Source organism: Peromyscus leucopus, chromosome 12, assembly GCF_004664715.2.
Source record: "Peromyscus leucopus breed LL Stock chromosome 12, UCI_PerLeu_2.1, whole genome shotgun sequence".
In the NCBI taxonomy this organism is placed as follows: domain Eukaryota; kingdom Metazoa; phylum Chordata; class Mammalia; order Rodentia; family Cricetidae; genus Peromyscus; species Peromyscus leucopus.
In genome coordinates, this window is record NC_051073.1 from 40,257,558 (window position 1) to 40,282,303 (window position 24,746).

At 38.2% G+C, this 24,746-nt stretch overlaps 1 protein-coding gene across 1 annotated transcript in view; it reads left to right on the forward strand.

Moving 5' to 3' along the window:
• LOC114691962 (transmembrane protein 45A-like) overlaps positions 1-23,765 on the forward strand; it is a 55,360-nt gene extending 31,595 nt beyond the window's left edge. The window contains exons 4-8 of the mRNA XM_028867555.2: positions 12,992-13,184; positions 14,380-14,586; positions 16,010-16,194; positions 20,530-20,675; positions 22,480-23,765. Coding sequence (XP_028723388.2) covers positions 12,992-13,184; positions 14,380-14,586; positions 16,010-16,194; positions 20,530-20,675; positions 22,480-22,573 — 825 coding nt within the window. The 3' untranslated portion in view covers positions 22,574-23,765. The remainder of the gene's footprint in view (positions 1-12,991; positions 13,185-14,379; positions 14,587-16,009; positions 16,195-20,529; positions 20,676-22,479) is intronic.
• Positions 23,766-24,746: the final 981 nt, after the last annotated feature.

Genomic DNA, 24,746 nt, shown 5'->3' on the forward strand with positions numbered 1-24,746 from the left:
AAAATAATTCCATTATCTATCTTATTTTGGTAAGTCCAAAATGTACCTGATTTACTTTCTGTCCTAGCTTATATTACTAACATAACTGTCTTATAACGTCTTTCAAATTTATACACTTACTCTTTAGTGAGTTTCTTTTCTGAAATTCTCAACAAGGAAAACTATAACTATCTAATCTTCAACTATAACTATCTAATCTTCAACTCCCTCAGAGACCCAAGAAGGAAATAATATTACCCAATAAAAAATAAAAACAGGAAGTGCACACAGGCAGCTTCCATAAAAAATGTGAGTTGACAGAAACAGCCAGCTGCCTGGACAGTCACCCAAGATTTCTCTGTAGTGTTGGTGCATCATCTTCAGCCTATAGGCTTAGTGTATCTGACAGACTCATTTGTGAAGTAGGATGTATACAAGGTCAACAGTTCAACCTCACATTTGGTGAGAGCAGTCCATGTACCAGAAACACCTGAATTCCACTAGTGTCCTGTCATGATTCAGGATTTTAAATTCTGGAAATTGTTGACAGTTTTTTAATTCAGCTGTCCATTCTTCTTGGCTGTGTGTGTGTGTGTGTGTGTGTGTGTGTGTGTGTGTGTGTGTGTCTTCATCTTGGCATCCCGTTCTTCTCATATCCCTCTATTAAATGCCAGTCTACTATTGAGGGGTTAGACTCTGTCAGCTTAGTTACTCTTCAAGAATAACTGCTTCAGCTATCTTATCTGATAAGATAAGATGCAGTTCCACTGCATTTCAGAAGCCATCGGCCCACTGCCTGTTCAGCTGCCTTAGAAGAAAAGGGCACAGTACCTTTTCCGGATTGCAAAGGCCACTTCAGGGATGATGCCATATTGTTCTGGCCTTAGAAGATGCCTTTTGTTAAAGCCATAACCACACTTGTTTTGGCAAGAATCGGTAGTCCTTTGTTTCGCGTCCTGTCTGTCCATTTTGTCTTGTTTGTCAGCAGTTGATTCAAGGATACTTTGTTGTCCAGTGGCTAACTTTTGCCACAATGAAAGTTAACTCCATACGCAGTTTCTTCAATGCCCATATTTTCTCTGAAGTAGATTGGTACTGCCCGGAGCCAACATGTCTCATAGTCATAACAAAAAGAAAAATTTTCTAAGTTATTAAAACATTTTAAATGCCATATTCTGTAGATTTTTGAAGGGTTTGAAGATGACCTGTCTATCTAAAATATATCTGCTCAATCTTGAAGACATATCTAATATGACTACAAGTTCTATTGTAATGTCCAACTACTAACTTTCATTTCTTTTTATCCTAATAGTTGGTAATAATAACATTCAAGGATCAGCAAATTGCATTAATTGTTAAATGAATTATATAAGTACAATATCTTGAACAAGATTAGAAATATATGTATGGCATTTTCTAACAATATCAATCTCAATATATATAATTTGTATACAATATAAAACAATCCAATCCAATGTAAAGTATTTAAAACTAGTAATTGTCTTTTTCTTCTTCTTCTTTTTTTTTTTAAAAAAAAACAAGAACCTTAAATCTAATCTCCTTTGCTTAGCCCTTTTCCTAACCCTTAACAATAACTTGTAACCAATCCTCCTAAACAATGAAAATTATCCCAGACCCAAAACCCATTAAAAGACCAAAAAACCACCCGCCCCACACCACCTCTTTGGGGATGTGTTCCCCAAAATATTGTGCACCCTAATAAACTTATCTGGGGTCAGAGACAGAACAGCCACTAGATACAAAGGCTAGAAAATGGTGGCACTCACTCCTTTAATCCTAGCATCCAGAGGCAGAAGTCCCTCTGGATTTCTGTGAGTTCAAGGCCACATTGGAAACAGCCAGGCATGGTGACACATGCCTTTAATCCCAAGAAGTGAGCCTTTAATTCCAGGGAGTGAAGGCAGAAAGATATATAAGGTGTGAAGACCAGAAACTAGAAGCTTTTGACTGGTTAAGCCTTTAGGCTTTTGAGCAGCAGTTCAGCTGAGATCCATTCGGATATGAGGACTCAGAGGCTTCTAGTCTGAGGAAACAGGATCAGCTGAGGAACTGGCAAGGTGAGGTAGCTGTGGCTTGCTCTGCTTCTCTGATCTCCCAGCATTCACCACAATAACTGGCCTTAGGTTTGATTTAATTAATAAGACTTTTTAAGATTTCTGTTACAAAGGATAGTTATTTTGAACGCAGGTGGGAATTGAACTGGCTTAGTAAGGTGGAAGCAGTAAGTTATCTTCTGGAATCTATGACCTCATCAGTCACCAGTACTTGCCTAGGACTACAGTACTATACACAAATGTATTCCTATTTAGTGGGTATTACGTCTAATTAGATGGGTTTTGGCTATTCTAAGATATACATGCTACTTCTCTACTTTTGGGATATTTTGCCATGCTTGTCATTGTTTTGGTTTGTAGGTTTTACAGGTGGGTAGGACTATGGAGTGTGTTTCTCCCTTGGCAGCTGGCATGGCACCTTGGAATACTATGTGAATTAGTCTTTGGGGAGGAGGCTTTCAGATCAGTTACAGTTCTAGTCCCCTAAGTCCCGTGTCTGAAGTGTGTGGTGTCTTCAGCAATGGGGTCTTACTTTCAAGTTCTTGGAGGCAACCAAGGGCACTGACAGTAGCCTATGTTGTTCTGGGGAAATCTCTTGGGCTCTCCTGACCAACAACTCAATGGGAGAGTTTCCCAAGCCTGGTACTGGAGATATTTTTAGATAGTCTATGTCTTCTGGAGCACACCTCAAGTGGCATAACTTCACTTAAATTATTTATGCATGTGTACATAAATATTTATATGTCTTTAAGTCAACAGAAAGTATTATGCTCCCCTATGGATTTTTCAGTCATCCTTAGTGTTCCTTGTCTCTCTCTCCTTCCTCAGTACTATTTTTCCTCCTCCATCCCCAGAAAATTCTGCCCCTTTTTTCCATTTCCCTCTTCATAGCAACTATGTTCCACTATCCATCTCTTTTTTTTTTTTTTTTTGGTTTTTCGAGACAGGGTTTCTCTGTGTAGTTTTGCGCCTTTTCCTGGAGCTTACTTGGTAGCCCAGGCTGGCCTCGAACTCACAGAGATCCGCCTGGCTCTGCCTCCCGAGTGCTGGGATTAAAGGCGTGCGCCACCAACGCCCGGCACACTATCCATCTCTTTAGAGTCCCTTATTCCCCTCATTGGTTCTTTTTAATTTCCACGTTTCTGTGATTACTCCAGTTGGTATACTCATGTATCAAGATTCATAGTGAGGATCTGCAAATACAAGAGAACACATGGCATTTGCAATTCTGGGTCTGGGTTACTTCAATCAGTATAATATCTTCTAGGACCACTTACCTGCAAACATCATTATATCATTTTCTACAGCTTAATACTATTCCATTGTATAGATGTAGCACATTTTCATTATCCAGGCATCAGCTGAATGATGTTTAGGTTGTTTCCACTCCCCAGCTATTGTGAATAGAGTACCAACAAACGTAGTTGAGCAAATATCTGTGGAGCAGGATGTTGAGTCCTTTGGGCACAGGCCAAGGGGTGGTATAGCTGGGTCATATGGTAGCTTGACTTTTAGCCATTTGAGAATTCAATACATGGAGTTCCAGAGTGGCTGTGGCAGTTCGTAATTCCACCAACAGTGGATGTAGGTTCTTCTTTCTCACATCCCCTCCAGCATCTGTTGTCAGTTGTTTTCTTGACCTTATCCATGCTGACTGGGGTAAGATGATACAGAGTTTTCATTTACACTTTCTCAGTTGCAGGGGAGGCTGGACACTTTTTTTTTTTTGTTTTTGTTTTTTGGTTTTTCGAGACAGGGTTTCTCTGTGTAGCTTTGCGCCTTTTCCTGGAACTCACTTGGTAGTCCAGGCTGGCCTCGAACTCACAGAGATCCGCCTGGCTCTGCCTCCCGAGTGCTGGGATTAAAGGCGTGCGCCACCACCGCCCGGCTGAGGCTGGACACTTTTAAAGACTTTTGTTGGACACTTTTTCTTTTGAGAACTCTATGTTTAGATAGGTTGGGTCATTTGTTTTAACTTTTTTTTGTTTCTTAGTATATTCTGGATATTAATCCCCTGTCAGATATATAGCTGGCAAAGATTCTCTCCTATTCCGTGGGCTTCCTTTTCATTTGGTTGACTGTTTCCTTTGCTGTACAAAGTTTTTTAGTTTTATGAACTCCCACCTGCCAATTGCTGACTTTAATTCTTTGACAAATGGAGACCTATTCAGAAAGCTCTTCCCTATACCCACATCTTGTAGGGCATTGCCTATGTTTTCTTCTATGAGTTTTAGCATTGCAGGTTTCATAGTGAGGTCTTTGATCCATTTGGAGTTAATTACTGTGCATGATGATAGATTCAGGACTAATCTCATTATATTACAGTTTCCCCAGCACCATTTGATGTTATCTTGTTCCAGTGTTTGTTTTGGCATCTTTGTTAAATATCTGATTGCTATAGATATATGTACTCCTATCTGGGTCTTCTATTTTGTTCGGTTGTCTGTTGCTTTTGCCAGTATCATGTTATTCCTACTCTAACTGTAATATAACTTGAAACCTGGTCAAGTAATCTCTAGAGTATTGTTATTTCTGTTCAGGATTGGTTTGACTCTCTGAGATATCTTGTGGTTCTATGCGAATTTTAAGACTTTTTTTGTGTTTCTGTAAACAACATCATGGTGATTTTGATTTGGGTTGTGGTTGAATCTATAAGTTGCTTTTTGTACATTGGCCATTTTCACAATATTAGTTCTACCAATCCCTGAGCATTGGGGAGTCTTTCTATCTTCTGGTATATTCCTTAATTTCTTTCTTCAGAGATTTAAAGTTTTTCTTGTAGAGGTCCTTTGCCTTCTTGGTTAGGCTTATTCCCAGATATGTTATTGTCTTTGATGCTGCTGAGAATGGGAGTGTTCTCATGATCTCTTTCTAAGTGTGTTTGTTATTAGATATTTGTTGTTTGAGGTTGCTTTTGTTCTGTTGGCTGTTTTCAGCACCTGGTTACCACAATTCTCTCTCTCTCTCTCTCTCTCTCTCTCTCTCTCTCTCTCTCTCTCTCTCTCTTTTCTGGGTTATGGCATGGGAGAGAACATAGTTTGAAATTACAGTTATATGCCAGGAAATCCACGGATTACTGAATAATGAATCTATTTATTAAGAAATTATATGGAGTAAAAACACACTAACGCAGAATAAGGCTAATCTGTCACAGAGTCCTGGAAGGCTGAGGACCGGTCCTGCCTTGCATCATGCCACCAGATCCAAGAAGATACGAGAGAAAAGGGCCCTGAGTATGTGCTTTTCAGGTCTTAAGCTAGTCAAGAGGCCATACCCTAGGGGCTAGGTCATAGATGAAACAAATATCCACTACAGAGTTATGCTTTTTCTGTTTTTTTTTTTTTCAAGACAGAGTTTCTCTGTGTAACAGCCCTGGCTCTCACTTTGTAGATCAGGCTAGCCTCAAACTCAGAGAGATCTTCCTGTCTCTGCTTCCTGACTGCTGGGATTGAAGGTTGCACAGCCACCACCCTAGAGCTATGTTTTTAGTGTAGGTTCTAAAAGCTGATTACATGGGAAGTGCAAAGCATAGGAAAATTTATTGCATTGTTTTTTTCAAACTAGGTTGGACGTAAGCAGGCTGGGAACACAGTAGGATCAAAGCTGGAGTGAATAGCTTTAAATGATCTCAAAGCAGTTTATTAAGTTAATTGTCAGGTCTGGTAGAAGTTCAGTCTACTTGGAAGTAAAAGGTATTTTCAGAAAAAAGATATGACTACACTAAGTTTCACCTAGTTAATTCTCACTGGAAAATATTTGTATAGGATGGTGGATTTGATGGTGAGACATAGTGCTTTGGCCTTTCATACTGTTTGTGTTTTTGTGATGAGACTCGGACATGTAGACTTCTTTCATTGGCTGTATGTCTGATTTGAGATTCTAGGATGCCTCTATTGAGTGGAAGTTTGCTTATCTTGTTGACCAAGCTTAGTTAATTTCAGATAAGTATGAGGAGTTGGTAGGTCAATTCTTCAGATACTTTGTTTACTTTGGATTGGAGGAATGGGGGTGATTCCAATTCAGTGATAAGCCAGAAGGCATACAAATGGGACAAATGTACAAACTTTACCTGGTGGTGTGAGGATGACTTGGGTGGGCCAGCATGTCTGACACTCAGCAGGGTAGGCCAGCGTACAGGCTGTGTAACTTAGGCTAGGCCTTTGGGTTGGGGATATTCTGGATAGGTTTGGTTCCAGGGATTCACCAGGTTGGGCAGGCACACACACAAAAGTGTATCCTGGGCTAGGTCTGGACGTTGAGTATTTGTCAGGTATGTTAGTGTCTGGGACTCACTGGACTGGGATGATGCACAGGATATGTGACTGAGTTCAAGCCTGGAGGGTTGGAAAGTTGAGGGTGGGACTTATACTGAGCTGGTTCACAGGTCATGTGACCTGAGGTAGGTCTGGGAATTGGGGAGGGTGAAGGCATGTGAGGGTTCAGGAAGCTCAGGACAGTATATGCAATTTGGCTAGGCCTGGAGTTTAGATGTTGCATGGGCAGGGTATGGGCAAGTAGGCAATGATATTGGTTGTTTTTAATGAGCTCTTCAAGGGATCCTAAAGGAGCAGCTGGCCTTTAAGACCAGACAACACAGTTCTTCTGCCTGCCACAGTAATGTAGAATCCAAGAGTCTAAACTAGAGTATTTCTTCCATTTTTGTTATTTTTCACCCTATAATGACAATTGTAAAATATTTTATTTTTATGAATGTCTCAAGGAAGTTTCAGTTTGTATTTCATTGCTGTTTAAGGATATTGAACATTTGAAAAATATTTTTCAGACATTTGTATTTCTTCTTTTGAGAACTCTCTGTTTAGTACTATGTTACAGTTTTAAATTGGCATATTTGTTTCTTCGTTTTTTAAATTTTTTTGAATTCTTTATGTATTCTAGATACTAAGTCTCTATCAGATGTAAAGCTGGTAAAGATTATTTTCCATTCTGTGTGCTGTCTCTTCACTTGAGTGATGGTGTCCTTTGCTGTACAGAAACTTTTTAATTTTATAAGGTCTAACTTATTGTCTTAACGGCGATGTTATTGGGGTCCTGTTCAGAAAGTCATTTCTTGTACCAGTGAGTTCAAGCCTATTCCCTGCTTTCTCTTCTATGGGAGTCAAGGCATCAGGTCTTATGTGGAGGTCCTTTATCCATTTGAAGTTGAGTTTTGTGAAGGGTGATAGATATGGATCTATTTTCATTTTCCTACAAGCAGATACCTAGTATGCCCAGCACCATTTATTAAAGATGTTTTCTCAAATGTATATTGTTGTCTTCTTTGTCAAAAATCAAGTGGCAATAGGAGTGTGGGTTTATATGTAGGTCCTTGATTATATCCAATTGATTAATAAACCTCTTTTTGTGATGCCAGCAAGTACCATGCTGTTTTTATTACTATAATTTTATGCTATGACTTGAAATTGGGGATGGTAATACCTCCAGCTATTTTTTTTGTTTTTGTTATTCAGAATTGTTTTAGCTTAGACTCTTACATTTCCATTTCTTTTTTTTGTTGTTGTTCAAGACAGGGTTTCTCTGTGTAGTTTTGGTGCTTGTCCTGGATCTCACTCTGTAGACCAGGCTGGCCTCGAACTCACAGAGATCTTCCTGGCTCTGCCTCCAAAGTGCTGGGATTAAAGGCATACACCACCACCGCCTATATATCTCCATTTTTATCTTTTTGATTTCTGGGAAGAATTTTCATGGTGATTGCACTGAATATGTAGGTTGCTTTGGTAGGAAAACTATTATAAAGGAATCATATTATATTTCAGGTGTTTTAATGGTATGTAAATTACACCAAGGTATAGCATTATTTTGAAACTTGAATTTTCCTTCCACCTTAATAATTAAAAAAAAAAATCTCTGCGCAAGGGTAGGGAAGCACATGAGCCCCACCCTGCCTGTAGAGTTATTGACAGTTAATGCTGCTAGGTAAAATAGCCAGTTTTCTTTAGCTGAGCTGCCTTGGTGAGTTGGCCTTGCTCTAGTGGATGGCCCACGCATTTATGGGCTTTGTCAACTGGACTCAGTGAGCTATTTAAAAAAAGGAACCTGAAGGGGATATAGAAGTGTCTGGGAGGCTTTGGAGGGGGTTTGGGGAGTGAATATGATCAAAATGCATTAGATGCATACATGAAAATCTCAAATAATAAATTAAAAATATAAAACACTTAAAATTAAGAATCACTGTACACTTCCAGATGTAATTATTTACTGAAATAAATTATGAAATTATAGTTACACTATAACTTGTACATGAGTGTTAATAGCAGTTATATTCACAACTGCCAAACTTAGAAGGGGCCATTTATTTGTCTAAAAAATACTTTAACCATAATCACATTGTATCTATGTTATAGCATATTATTTATTAATTTATCTATGGGTGAGTTAAATTAAGGTAGTTGTGGTTTTATTTTCCACATTTGATGTAGCAATGCCATTTTTTCACATATACACAAGAGAAGCGGACCTGTATATTCTAGGGCATGTGCTAAAAACAGAATTGCTGTACTATGAAGTGAGTGGACTCTCAACTATTCTATTAACTGTCAAATTAACGGGCAAAGAAATGATGCCAATTTTCACTTATATTATCAGGGGATAACTTCTCTTTTTATTTATTAAGAACTAGTGCTCAGAGAAGCCAAAAGATGGGGGCCTGAACCATTCCATAGAGTTCGGACAGGAACCTATGCTTACTGCCGTGAGATATACTGAATCTGACTCTTAGATGATTTGGATGTTTTAAAGGTAGACTGAAGCATCTGAGGTCTTTTTTTGGATGCTATGGTCCATGGCATATTATAGCAGATGGCAATTAATAATTCAGATGTCAATCCATCAGATGAGTAAGTCTCAGATGGAAGAACCTCATCAAGCAAGGCTTATGAGGCCATAGAATCTGAAAACTGATTGTTTCTGTCTGTAATTTTTTCATGTACTATTACAACTCAGCCTGGATTGGTAGTGTATTTTTGCCATGGTATATTGGGCATATTTATCTGTAGATAGTCAGGCAGATAATTTCTTCTTAAACTGTATAGTTTTGATGAATAGAAATAGTGTGATGATATTTTTCATAGCTCAGGCTGACATAGGAAAATAACAGTATTTTCTGTTATAAAGATAGCTTTTCACATAATTAGCCGACTTAAGACCTCAGCAAATTCAAAGTAGACCAGTTGCCCCTGAAAAAGAATCACACAAGGACAGATTCCCAGGTGTTTGGTTGTTGAACCAAGGTCAGCATGAAGCAACTTTAGTGCCAGTTCTTCACTTGCAGAAGTCTGGCTGATAACATTAAAGACATAACTCCCTGCACAGATTCTCTCAGCAACTGACTCTTTCTTTTTAATTTTTTTTCATTTTTCTTTCTTTCTTTCTTTCTTTTTTTTTTTTTTTTTTTTTTTTTTTTTTTTTTTTTTTTTTTCGAGACAGAGTTTCTCTTGTGTAGCTTTGTGCCTTTCCTGGAACTCACTTGGTAGCCCAGGCTGGCCTCGAACTCACAGAGATCCGCCTGCCTCTGCCTCCCGAGTGCTGGGATTAAAGGTGTGCGCCACCACCACCCGGCCTCATTTTTCTTTTTCTTTCTTTTTTTTTTTTTTGGTTTTTCGAGACAGGGTTTCTCTGTGTAGCTTTGCGCCTTTCCTGGAGCTCACTTGGTAGCCCAGGCTGGCCTCGAACTCACAGAGATCCACCTGGCTCTGCCTCCCGAGTGCTGGGATTAAAGGCATGCGCCACCACCGCCCGGCTCATTTTTCTTTTTTAAGAAATTTTCTACTCACTCTACATACCACCCACAGATCCCATTTCCTCCCTCCTCCCTCCTCCCACCCCCAGCCCTTCCTCCCAAGCCACCCCACATTCCTACATCCCCCAAATCAAGGTATCCCATGGGGAGTCAGCAGAGCCCAGCACACTGAGCCTAGGCAGGTCCAAGCCCCTCCCCACTGCACCAAGGCTGCGCAAGGCGTCACACCACCGGCACTAGGCTCCCAAAAGCCTGCCCATAGACCAGTGATGGATCCTGATCCCCCTGTCTGGGGGCCCCCCAAACAGTTTGAGACAAAGAACTGTCTTCCATATCCAGAGGGCTTAGTCCAGTCCTCTGGGGGCTCCACAGCCACTAGTCTACAGTTCATGGGCTTCCACCAGTGTGGCCGGTCATCTCTGTATGTCCTCCCATCATGATCTCGTCGTCCCCCTGCCTGCAGAATCCCTCATCTCTCTCATCGATTGGAGATGAGCTGGAGCTCAGCCTGGTGCCTGGCCGTGGATCTCTGCATCTGCCTCCATCAGTCACTGGACAAAGGCTCTATGATGATGGTTAGGGTATTCACTAGACTGGTCACCAGAGTAGACCAGTCCAGGCACCCTCTAGACCACTGCCAGCACTCCCAGGTGGGGTCATCCTTGTGGATTCCAAACTTCTAATCTCAGTTTTATGATGCAAGACTCAAGGTTCAGCCAACTAACTTTATGTTTAGGTCCTAGGATGCTTTCAAGGTCATTGAGCCCTGAGAAGGTGTGGAGCACTCAAGTGCTATGTGCCTTCCATCTGCTCACCAGGGAGCTTGGCTGACAGCCATTCTCTGCCATGCTGGCTACCCAGTCAGCATAACATTCCAAATCTGAGAGAAATGGTGTGATTTTATGTGTGTTATTAGAATGATTCTGTTACTTATTGTTTACTCAAGAAATGTAATGCGACCCTCAAAAAGAGCTTTCTGCTGGGAATGTATATAACTGTGTAAAGACAAAGAAAAAAAAAAGAAGAGAAAATTTTCTTTCTTTTCTTTTCTTTTTCTTTTTTCTTTTTTCTTTTTCTTTTTCTTTTTTTTTTTTTTTGAGACAGGGTTTCTCTGTGTAGCTTTGCGCCTTTCCAGGATCGCACTCTGTAGACCAGGCTAGTCTCGAACTCACAAAGATCCACCTGCCTCTGCCTCCCGAGTGCTGGGATTAAAGGCGTGCGTCACCACTGCCTGGCGAGAATTTTCAAGATGAAGTAAAAAAGAAAGAACAAAATGCCATGGTCCATGGCATATTACAATAGAAAGCTGTTTTTGAGGGTCATTTGTAGGGGCAACTAGTCTACTTTGAATTTGCTCTGAGGTCTTAAGTCAATTGATTGTATAAAAATATTGCTTTCAGGGGGCGGTGGTGGAACACGCCTTTAATCCCAGCACTGGGGAGGCAGAGGCAGGTGGATCTTTGTGAGTTCGAGGCCAGCCTGAGTTACAGAGTGAATTTCAGGAAAGGCGCAAAGCTACACAGAGAAACCTTGTCTTGAAAAACCAGAAAAAAAAAAAAAAAAAAAAAAAGGTTTAAGGGTCTGGAGAGATGGCTCAGCGGTTAAGAGCACTGGCTGCTCTTCAGAGGTCCTGAGTTCAATATCAGCAACCACATGGTGGTTTACAACCATCTGTAATGAGATCTGGCACCCTCTTCTGGCCTGCAGGGACATGCAGACAGAACACTGTATACATAATAAATAAATAAATCTTAAAAAAAAAACATTGCTTTCCTATGTCAGACTGAGCCATAACAAATATCCTTGTATTATTTCTATTGATCAAAATTATGGAACTTGAAAAGAAATATTCTTCCTGACCATCCACAGATAAATGTACCCAGTATATTAATGGAGAAAATACACTACCAATCCAGGTTGAGTTAGAATAACACATGAAAAAATTATAGACAGAAACAACCAGTTTTCAGATTCTATGGCCTCAAAAGCCTTGGTTGATGAGGTTCCTCCATCAAAGAGTTATTCATCTGATGGGTCGACGTCTGAATTATTAATTGCGATTTGCTATAATATGCCGTGAACCATGGCAATTGGAGATATGATACTTCACAGTATTTGTGTCAGCTTTACAGTTTCTTCAGAGCTTCCTTTAAATCACAGAGGAATAGCCTACAAGGTCTGCCCTGAACTGGGGAATCCTAGTTTTCTGATCAGAGGATATCCTGAAATCCTCTTTCATAACTGTGCTTAGCACTAGCCTAGTATTAGGCCCATAGAATGATTCTAGATTGTGTCATCATTGTTCCATTGATGGCACAATATAGTTGAACAAAGGGCTGCACACAAAATAAAAAGAAAATCACACTGTACAAGACCATCTTTCCTATAGCATTGACCAACGAAAGGTTATTTCTTTGGAAATCTGAAGTACTATGTTGACAATCTCCTGTGTTGCAGTCAGGGCATGCCAAAGTTGCCAATGCAGAAGAAAGAGCTGAGGGAATCATGTAAATTTCAGTGACTCAACCTAGAAGTGATATGTGCCAATTCCTTACTCAGTCTGCTAGCTAGAACTAAAACAGTGGTTTCCATCCACCTGCATGAGAGGTGAGAAGGTGTGTGGAAAAACACACAAATGTTAAATGAATGCTAACAATCTCTCTCACACATTTGGTCCTTGATACTTTGAGATCACGTATGTCGAAAAAAATCATAGGCAATTTCACATCATTTCAAACTCTTAAACAATCAGGTCAGGGTTTCATATTACTTTCTTTTATATTTAAAAAAACAAGTGGTTAATGAACTGCATACTGTCTTCTAAAGAAACCATTTTGAGGTTTGTGTTAAAACCAACAAAATTTTGCTTAATAGTTGTGAGATCTGGGGAAGTCATTTAACTCCTGTAAAGACATACCTCAATTGAAAATGGAATATTAATCCCTTATTCATGGGTATGCTGTGAAGGATAGGCTAGAGATGGCATTTAAAACATCTCACACAATGTGCACTATGAAGTGTCAAGATAAAATTTTAATTTTATCGGCATAGCTGATACTATAATATGATCTATGTGCTAAAACCATCAGAAGCTAGCTAGTCTGCTCTTTGGGGATGAGAAATGATTTGGTGATGCTCCAGAAATGAATTATCTATCATCTGTATTTTCTTTTCTTTGTAGGTCCCGGGGGATTTCCCAGGTCATTTCCTTGCTGGAACACTTTTCCTTATCATGGCTCTTTGGTGGAGTACAAAGAGTATTCTGAAGCATGTTTGTAAACAGCAAAAGAGGTCTTCCTCCCTTATTACCAAAGAATTCTTCTTTCGAGCAGAACTTGTGGAGGGAATTGTGATTATTGGCATGGCATCAATAGGTGAGTTGACTTACTGTGTTGTATTTTCTCAATTTGGTATTTTTATATGCATTGACAAGTTTTTTTCTTTCTTCTTCTTTTTTTTTTTTACAAAATCTAGAGCTGAATATTTTATTCAAATATTTATTAAATATTTTAATTACAATTTCCATATGATATAATTTGTTAGCAATATGGTATTTTGGGTTTATATGAAGGCCTACTTCTTAATAAATTAATTGTAGTATTTAATTTACCTACTCAATCATGATGAATGTCCTTTGTGGAATTGGTTAGATCTTCTGAAATAATTTCATATCAATTTTTTTCTGATCCTTGAAAGAATAAACCCTATTAGAAACCATTTGCAGGTGATGCAAAATCATCAAGTGATTGTTGGAAAGTTTCAATAAATCATTACAAGGAGGTTATGGAGGAGGGTCAGGGCTGAGGAAGGCCTTGCTTCATGATCTCATCCTTTCTTTTTTTCTAATTTCCTGAATTAAAGAAAGCAGATTGGCCAAGTAATTTACGAAGCCTTTCCATTGCTTTAGAGAATTCCATTAAAATGGTCTGTTTTTAGTTTCACTGTAGCCTCTTATAAAAGATAAAGCTTTCTGCTTTTCCATTAAGTTTTTTTGTGCTTTATTTATGAAAAGAGGTTTTTGATAGGACTCACACTAATTGTTTCCAAAGAGAAGAATTTATCTGCAAACTTCTATATGTTAGTAAGTAAGCCAACCTCTCTATGAAAGTTCAAGTGCTTATTAAACTGACTATACCACATGCTGCATCCACTGGGGATTCTTGCTTATCCTTAGCTGGAAGAAGCTGAATCGTAAGAATTTTTGTTTTGAACCCAGGAACCAAGGCCAATCCTTTACCTAGTTGCTATCCAAAGGTCTGGTAGCTAGGAAATGAAGAGTCAGCCTCTAGAGGATAGTCTCATAAGGCTTGGACATTAGGTTGGAATAGACATTTGAACCAAAATGATCAGCATTGGTTGTGACTATAAAATTGGATATCTCAATTAGCATTTGAACCTCTAAGAATGTCTAAAGTGTCACTACAAAACTGTTAGGGAACCACCCAAAGAGGAAGTAATGTTGTAAGAGGACAGAGTAGATTGAAATAAGCCAAGGTCATATCTTCCTGCATGTGTGTGCTAGGTAAAATCATGTAGAGTGTTACTCAACGGTGTTATGCTTCTCTGCAGGAATAATTGGTCTATACATTGCACTTTCGAAGATACATCAGTTCTCAGATAAAGAATCCAAGTTGACCCTAATTCTGCACTGGCATCATCTTTCCATGTATGTCTTCTTTGCAATACTAGGTGGGACCAAGATCTTATGTTTCATCATTAGTTCACTTCCAGTCTCTTTGGTCAAGTTAACATTATCAAGTGCCTTCTTTGTGGAAGGTAAGTAGAGTGGAGTAGAGTTTTCTTTTCTTTTTCTCTCTGTATTTGTCTCAAAATAAGCATCTGGGTAGCCCTGTAAAATAAAGTATCTTTGCTTTCTTAGTGCAGTCCTGGTTGACAGGGCAAAGTATCTGGGGCATACTGAGGCACCTGACTATTCTCTGTAGGATGCCAAGGATGGTTCTTCTCTGACTCATTCTCAAGACTGGGCAGATACAACAATTTAATGTGATTTATTCATGTTTCACATCTGTCTTGAAGAATCACCTTCTTTCTTTGTTTTCTTAGCAATTATCTTCTTTATACTTTTAATAATGAAAATTAAACACAGAGTAATGGAAGTCTGAGTGCTCAGCTGGGATAGCTAGCTGTTAGCAGCAGAATAGATTCTGCCTCTTGACAACCAGCTTTTAAATCACTGATACAGTGAAGCTTTGCCAGGATGTGGAAAGTTGAGTCTGCAAATTTCAATCACATTAGAAGTAGAAATCCTAATTTTGAAAAATTAATGAAAAATAAATCATATGTTTTGTTCATTTGTTTTCTCCAAGATTACTGAGGTGGGTGAGAAAAAGGTCTTTAATGATTCTTCTTCATTTATTATACACGTGAAAAAGTAGATTAATTATGGAGCTCTGAGAGCTACAGGTGGTTAGGGGCACCTGTTCTTCACTTCCATGTGAAGAAAGTAGTGCTTGATGGTTGCTTTTTAAGGACAAGGGCCAGAAAAAAAAGAAAACATTTGCAACAACTAATAGCCTGGTTCTTATATCTTTAATGAGCATCCTGCTCTTTTAGTTTAGTGAAAACTATTAAGGTGAAACTGGAATATGTTTATGTAATGAAACATTATAGTTATTATATATGTTTCCTATATAGATAACAGAATATGACTGTTATCACATCTGGTTATCTATTATGTAGAAACTCTGAATTGATATTAGTCATCATCAGTTCTGGAAGATAGCACTGGTGCATTTTTCAAGGTGTGAATTATGGGTGTGTTTACTTATTTCAGGGCACTGAATTCCTTAAGGCAAGGCTTTGGCTTCTGCTTATTCTCCTGCATATTCATGTGAATTGTAGCTCCCTGCCCTGTCATGTTTATTATTCACCAGCCTGCATCATAATGCCTTTAAATACAGTTAGTTGAAGATGTCATGTTAGAGGAGACAATGAAGGTTGGAGAAGGAAAAGGAAGGTTGAATTTCAATGATTCCATTCTAAATAGGCAGTGATAACGGACAAAAGCTGCAAAGCTGCACTCCGTGAGACCCAGTGGGACCTCCTCCTTTAATCAGTTGTATAGGTGTATAAAATTCTGTCGCTCCAGAGGGAAAGAAGGTGGGAGAGAAAACTGATGAGTTTGTTATCTTTGTTTTTTATTTAAAAAAAAAAATCACTTTTTTTTCTACCCTATTAGCTTTCATTTTCTACAATCACACACATGGCCGGTCATTGGTGGACACCTTTGGTCACCAACTGTTGAGCTTTGCTGTATTTTTGGCGGGTCTGGTTGCCTTCATAGAATTCCTCACAAAGGACAATGTAGTTCTGGAGCTCCTGAGGTCAAGCCTCACCATGCTACAGGGGATGTGGTTCTATCAGGTGAGTTGAAGCCTCCGGCTCTATTTTGTTTCTACCCGTGGCTTCTCTCCTTTGTTGATGAGGTAGTTTCTTATGAGTCCAGAGACTTTCCTGTAACATGCTGTCTATAGTGAAACTGTTGGTCTTTAAGTGACCTCAGGCTTCCTAGTGGGAACACTGATAGAGCAGCTGAGCAGGAACTAGAATGTGACTGTTATCACAGCTGGTTATCCACTTGTAGAAACTCTGAATTGATATTAGTCATCATCAGTTCTTGATAAAAGATGGCTTATAGCCTAATTAGTAGTAAGCTCCAGAAACATATGGAAAGTAAGCAAGGGAGGAACCTTTTATTTATTGAGAAATAAGTGTATAGTTGCCATTGTACTGAAAAAAATACTTTTGAGAAAGTGTCTAACTAGTTATCCTAGGTTGGCCTTGAACTCAACATCCTAGAATTCAAGGCTTCAGCATCCTTAGTGTTGTGATTATAGGTGTATGCCATGTTTATCTTTTATTGGATTTCTATGAACACTGTATTTCACTTTGTTTATGATAATGTAACAGTTAGGTATTATCATGTCTAACTTATCTATTAGAAGACTCTAGAAGATTAAACTATTTTGCAAGGCTCACACAATAATGGAACTAGGCAATTCTCTGATAAGTATTTCCATATAAACTTAGCTTAACAGGCAGGCATTCATATTAGTGGAAATAATGCCACAACATACAGGACATTATGGGAATTCAAACAGGAATCCTGGATGAGTACAGACCAAGAGATGAATATGCTTGACACAGGGTAGAAACAACACATATGCCCCCTACCAAAACCAACATCTTCACCCTATCCCTTTGCCAATTCCATTGATAGATGTGGGGCCTGGAAAACTGTTAAATGCTGAAGATGAAAGCAGTGACATGCATTTTTCTGTTTTGAATGAAATCTCTACTAGACTCAGACTTTGGCCATCAGACTAATGGGAAAGTCAAGCAGCCTCTTATTTCTACCTAAGATCACTTACTGGCTCTAGGACAGTGGTTCCTAATCTTCCTAATGCTGCAACACTTTAATGCAAGTCCTCATGTTGTGTTACTGTTCGCGTTCATCTACAGCAGTGGTTCTCAACCTTCCTAATGCTATGACCCTTGAATACAGTTCCTCAGGCTGTGGTGACTCCCAACCATAAAATTATTTCCATTGTGACCTCATAACTGTAATTTTGCTGCTGTTATAAATGATAATGTAAATATCTGATATGCAGGATGGTCTTAGGTGACCCCTGTGCAAAGGTCATTTGACCCCAAAGGGGTTGTAACCCACAGGTTGAGAACTACTGCTTTAGGGCTTACGTTGTTTCACAAAGGACCAAAAATAAACAACCAAAAAAACTTGAACGAGGATCTAAGCCTGGATTTGTTTGATCTCAACTCTCAGCCTCTTTCCATTTGATGATATCAACTCTCTAACATCAATATTATGTTGAAAATATAATTTTAATCAATGATTACATATTTTATGATGTCTGATAAATTGTACTTTGATATGCACTTAAAGATTTAAACAATATCTGGGATGGAAGCAGTAGAAGCAGTATGTTGCTTAAATAGGGTGTTCTAGAGATTTTTAGCCACCAGAAAGCAGGTATTTGGGTAGTGAGGTTATTTCAAGTATTTCAAGTATCATGGTCAACACAGTAGGAAATATGTGTTTTAGGGGTAATATAGTAACATGTCTTCATGGGACCAACTTCCTTCTTAGCTGTGATTGTTCAAACTGCTGAGATGCCTCAGACTGACCTGGTGGTTCAGTCCACCATGTTTCCATATTGACCAATATAGAGAGGATGGATACTGATGGAGAGTGTGCAGTAGAGACAGAAGACAGGCATTCCCACTGAGGAATACTGCCTTTGTCATTCACAAATTTTTGATCATTGTCAAAATTATGGAAGTTTCTGAACTCCAGACTTCCCTTTATATTAGGAGAGATAATTAAACCTCCCCATTGAAGTTATTTTTTTAAGACTAAAGATTATTGCAAAGAGCTCATGCATAAATGAGGATAAACTGCATAGCACATGGTGTATATCACTTAATCAGATATATGAGATAACAAAAGTTGTAGTTCTCATTCCAACCACAGGGAATCTATACATGGGACAACTGATTAAAGCAAAAAATCCCAGTCTCTACAGATTAACTCAGACTATTTAAAATTTAAGGAAGAAATGAAATTAAGGATTTACTCAATATAGGCTAAGTGCCTATTTTTTTCTGTAAAAAAAATTCATTATTTGGGAAATGAAGATAACAGATTAAAGATGATAATGAATTCTGAAAAGGCCATTGGAAGGAACTTGTAGGCACTGCAATGGATACATGACCAACTTACCATATCATTTGTATAATTATCCAATACCTATATTTCATTTTACTCTAGAGACCTGAAATTATTCAATCGGTTTCTCATCTATCATTTTATTGGGATAAAGTTCACAGAACACACAACTTTAAAGGATAAAATTGAGCAGTATTTATTCTATTCATAACGTCATGCATTACTACCTCTACTGACCTCTCAAACATTATATTCCATGCAAAGAAACTGCAGCATGAATCTTAAAAGGTCTTATTAATAAAAACAAACCCAGAGCCAGGTACTGGGGTGAAGGCTGGAAGATCAGAGAAGCAGAACAAGCCACAGCCACCTCATCTCGCCAATTCCTCAGCTGATCCTGTTTCCTCAGACTGGAAGCTTCTGTCCTCATCCAAATTGATCTCAGCTGAAGGGATACTCAAAAGCCTAAAAGCTTCACCAGGCTCTACTTCCTCATCCTCACGCCTTAAATACTTTTCTGCTTCCCTCCATCACTTCCTGGGATTAAAGGCTCTTGTTTCCAGTGATGCTTTGAACTCACAGAGATCCAGAGGGATCTCTGCCTCTGGAATGCTAGGATTAAAGGCAGGTGTGCCACCATTTTCTGGCCTCTATATCTAGTGGCTGTTCTGTTCTCTGATCCCAGATAAGTTTATTAGGGTGTATAATATTTTGGGGAACACAATATCACCACAGAAAACCCTGCACCCAACTAACAGTTATTCTCCTTTTCTTTGGTGCCAGGATCTGCCAACTACTAATTTGTTTTCTAACCCCATCTATTATGAATGTTTTACATGAAAGAGAATAGGACAATACATGGCCTATTGTTTCTGCTCATTGTCACTCAACATAATATCTTCAAGTTTTATCCATGTTATCACATATATTAATATTTCATTTCTTTTTCATCTTTGGGTACTCATAACGCTGTTATGAACATTTATGCACACATTTTTTGAATGTTTGGAGGCATTCCTAGGCGTAGAATGCTAGTCGTATGGCAATTTGAAATTTTCCTTTCTGAGAAACTGTCAATCTTTTTCACCGGTTTCATTTCATAGGCTTAAGGATTCCAGTTCCTCTGCACTCTCACCAATATTTGCTATTTTTTAATTGACTATGATGATTGCCCTTCTAGTGAGTAGCAAGTTATAGCCCACTGCCATTTTGATTTACCTTTCTCCAATGATGTCATTCATCTTCCATTTGTGTATTGATCATTTACATATTAAAAACAACTTTCTTCATTCATGAGAATTTCATTTATGTACACAATGAATTATGATCATATAATTCATCATATATTCATATCATTATACTATTTCATCCCTCTTAGTCCCCGAATCCCTCCCCAGCCCATCTCTCTCCCAACTTCACATTTTCTCTCTTTTGAAAACTTACTGAGTCAAATTAGTGCTTCCCATAAATGCACAGGCATGGGATCATCCACTGCAACGTGGGGAATCTACTGGTGGCCACACCCTCTAAAGAGAATGATTCTTCTCTCACAACTATCAACTCCTCAGTAAATGTTAGGGCCTGGAAAGCACTTCCTCCATATATACCAGAATTTTGCTTGGCTTGATTTTGTGGCTAGTTTTGGACAAACAACGATATCTTTTGTGAGGTCACAAGTGGGACAGCCATGTCATAATCAGATGACAGCATTTCATAGCATTCCTCCCTATCCTCTGGCTCTTATATTTCTTCTGCCTCCTCTTCTGAGATGTCCCCTGCACCTGGGACAAGTGAGGGGATTAATAACAATGGTACATTTAGGAGTTATCACTCTTTTGAGATAGTTTAGAAAGACGACTAGGTAAATATTGTCCATGTTATTAAAATAGGTAGAAAATATGATTTATGTTTGCTATCTCTGACACTGGCAATCATCTCGTTATCAAGTACTCTGAATAAATGTTTTTGATAATGTGTCTGGTTATTCTATATGCTTTTTTTTTGAAACACAGATGGCTTTTGTCCTGTATCCCAAAAACAGAGATCATGCATGGGACCTGTCTGATCATAGCAACATTATGTTTCTCACCATATGCTTTTGCTTGTATTATGCATTGACCTATGCCATCATTGGAATTAATTATGCTCTTATTACATGGTAAGTTAATGACTTTCATTCATCAGATATGATCATTAAGACTCAACTGAGTTAATCTTAAAGTTCAAATCCTTTTCATGAATTAATTTTTTCTACGACTGCCCCACAAGATGAAGTAGTATAGTATAAAATTATCTGGAAACACAGAAACTGCCAGCAAAACAGTAAATGGAGATTCATACTTAGAATAGCTGTCTGTGATGTCCCTCTGACACATGCATCATCCTGCAGTACATTCACCTGCACCTCCCTGGTAGGAGATTTGAAAGACCCCCAGAACAGTTCCCTCTGATGGAAAAAGGCCTACCAAGTCTTTGTCTTGGAGGAGAGAAAATAGGAAGTCTTTTATCTTAAATATTTAAGTGAAAAGTACATTCATTCACTAACGCATCTTTTTCCTGCCTGTCTTCCTGATGGGAATCTGTTTGAGACAGGCCCAAACTTCACCAAAAGATGGAAGGCAGAAAGTTAAAATAAAAATGTAGGTCGTTAGAGAAGTTTCTCATAAAGTGAGAATGATTTTGGTAATTTCATTTACTAAATTTGTATGCATATATCTCAAAATTTATGGAAATTATGTTCTACTTACATGGTCGCAGTATACAATGCCCTTATGGTAATCATATATAGGAAAAAACTGTGTATGTTTCACAAAAATATTTCTCCCATCACAGAAGTAGAGAACTTGCTCAGCTTTGGTCACTAAGAAGCTTTAGACCTTCTAGAGTTGGTCATTGCAATCACCACTTCTTCTAAGCTTCCATTTGAGTTTCTTTCAAAGTATTCTAACAGGAATAGGTTGGAGAGTACTTCTGTGTACTTTAAAAACGATTGATTCTTTGAGAATTTCATATGAATATATAATACATCTTGATCATCGCCACCCCCATTTTTCCACTTCTAATTCTTCCAAAACCTCTTCAGACATATCCCTCTCCCAATTCCATGTCCTCTTCTTCTTCTTTTTTTTTTTTAAATTACCACTGAGTCTAATTATTGCTTCATGTGCCCATGGATTAGAGGGTTGGCCATCTACTGGAAAGGAGCTTGCCACCTCTATCAACATCTTAATTTATTGTGTATATGAGTATCACCTACAGTTTAATAGCCTGCTTACAAAAGCACTTCTTTGAAGTTACAAGGAAGAGCTGAAATCCAACCCAGACTTGTCATGGGGTTTAAGTTAACTTGGGCTATTAGCTATATGGAAGTTAATGGCTCCATGTACATTCTTTGGAGAAAAAAACCATCTTTTTGTAATATACAGACTGTTGTGGTCCTAATGTGGGAACTCCACTGATGTCAAAGTCATCTGGGCTTGCACAGATTATAGATTTTCCTATTTATAACAAGTTTTCTGAAATAATGCCAAGTACTTTATAGCATAAATGTTGAATATTTTAAATTCTAAAACACTGGCTGAGGAAATTTGGCTTTAAGCTATGCTTCTCAACATGCACACACCAATGGAATCTTTCAACATTTGTTGAGTGTGTCAGTGTGAATAATGCTAAAAGTGTGATGGTGAATATTATAATTTACTGTGTTGAAGTTGTTTTAGAAATAATCAAAACTATGTTCTGATGTGATAAATTTGAAAACCCATATTTTATCTGTTTACTTATACCTTACTTTAATCTACATAAATTTTCAATAGCTCAAAGCTAAATAGAAATTATTTTCGTTTTAGAGTTGTGTCTCCAGGTATACAAATAATCTGAAGTTGTTTTTACTATAGATTTACATTACCTTAAGGTTTAATTTTAGATGTCATCTAACCAGAGATCATTTTCTTTCTACTCAGGTTGGTTAAGTGGAGACTTAGCAAGCTCTGCACCTCAGAAACTCAACTTCTGAAAAATCATGAACAGCAAGAAGAATCAGAAGACGAAATGTGATTTTTTTGACTGGCATCTAGTCTCTCTAAATAAACCTTCTTTTTTTTTTTGCATTATCTTTGTTCATGGTTTTGTTTAGTGAATGGTATGGAAAGAAGCCATGACCACAAGCCTGTAATTTTGCAAGTGCAGAGCCAAATTACCATGGACCATCTCCTGTCAATTTATAGCGGATTATTACCTAACTCTGTATGTGACCTAACATCTCTGTGATTATAAGTAAATCCTTGGGAATGTACAGACAGAACCTTAGTCTATACCCAGTAGAAATCTATGAATATAGATAAGAAAGCATCAGAGGACTGGAGTTGAGGTTTCCCCCCTTTTCTGTAACCTGCCTACCTGATGTTTCCACTAATGTCTTTGAAAAGTGTTTTGAATATCATTTTCTTTGCTCTGTTATCATAAAAGGTTATGAAATTGTTACCATGTTGGAACATGGAATTCAGGGTAACTCATGTCTGTGTTCTTGGACTATGGTCACTCACATCTGACTCTATATGAAATTATTTTTTAATCCCCTTGGAGATGACAATAGTTTCTAGTGTTGACAGTTTCTTAACTTTTTTTCTGAAGAATACCTGGCTGAGGATGACTCTGTAGCAGTGTTCTAATTTTGTTAAGGCATTTGCATTTACATGTTTTATTCTTAGCTTGTAACATCATTTGGGATAAGTTCATTTTATATATCATGTAAAGTGATTTTTCTATGCTATATGCCCACACTATGACAAATATTTGTTTAATTTATCTGATACATATGTATATGGTTTGTGATATTGCTGCTATTGAAATCTACTAAATATTAGATTATATTTAACGACAAATAAGTGAATGCATGCTCCATGATGCAGAAGACTGAAGAGGAAACTGCAGAAATTCCTTTTTGTGCCCAATTGCTTCAGTTCTCTGAGAGGAAAAAGATGGCCAGAAGTTATCCTGAACTTTCCAAAGGATAAAAGGGATGTTCTCAGGGTACAGTTACAAAGCCATAAAACTGGGAAAGGAGAATTGTGGTAGTATCTGTAAGAAGAGAACGCTACATTGAAAGCCACCAAAGTCACCCTGTTAAAGCAGGTGAAGGAGTAACACAGGAAACCCCTATCTTGTAACACTAGACTCTCTGTACCCCGATTCTATGTCTTTGCAAGTCGGAGTTGTAATGTAATAAGTAAACTGTCACCTACAGTAACTTGAAGCCAGCATTCTATGTCTAGTCCTGGCCGGACATGTAGGAATAAGTAGCACGAATCAGATTTAAAATATATTTGAAAACTGTTAAGTGCAAATACTCTGCAGTCTTCATAAAAGAGCAGAAATGTCTATGTGTTTAGTGTGGTAGAAGGCAAGCCCCTAGAAAAACAGCTGCCATCTTCTTCAAATTAGCTGGACCTGTTGACTACTGAAGATCCCTCTGAGGACTGTGGAGGGATACTTTGGTCAATAGAATTCTTTTATGGATGATAATAATTTTGCTTCACGAAAAAACTGTATTATAACAAGTTTTCTGAAATAATGCCAAGTACTTTAGAGCATAAATGTTGAATATTTTCAATTCTAAAACACTGGCTGAGGAAATTTGGCTTTAAGCTATGCTTCTCAACATGTACACACCAATGGAATCTTTCAACATTTATTGGGTGTGTCAGTGTGAATAATGCTAAAAGTGTGATGGTGAATATTATAATTTACTGTGTTGAAAAGACTTGTAAAAACAAAATTGTTTTTAGCCTGTAAGCCACGAGGAGGTTGCTCTTATCTTGAATGTATCCTGTCAGCTAACTTAGCCAAGATGGATGACTTCTTGCTGCAGTTGGGCTGTTCTTAAAAACTGCTGATTGTTGCAAAATCTCCCACTGCCTCAGCTATTATTACAAGGTAATAGGTTACAAGATTAACATGCTAAAAGCTAAGTTTAGCTTTTGTATGAAACATTCTCTTACTTGCTTTGGATGGCTGAGGCATCTGTTAGACATCTGTTATAAAATCAAGCTTTCTCTGTCCTTAGACAGGATATGCATTAACTTGCTTCCCCAAAATCATAATTGTGGTGGTAATCTAATTGTACTGAAATATTATTTTGATTGTATGTTAATAAATAAAGTTGTCCGGGGGTCAGAGCTATTAGAGCCATAGCAAGAGTGTGGCGGTGGTGGCACACGCCTTTAATCCC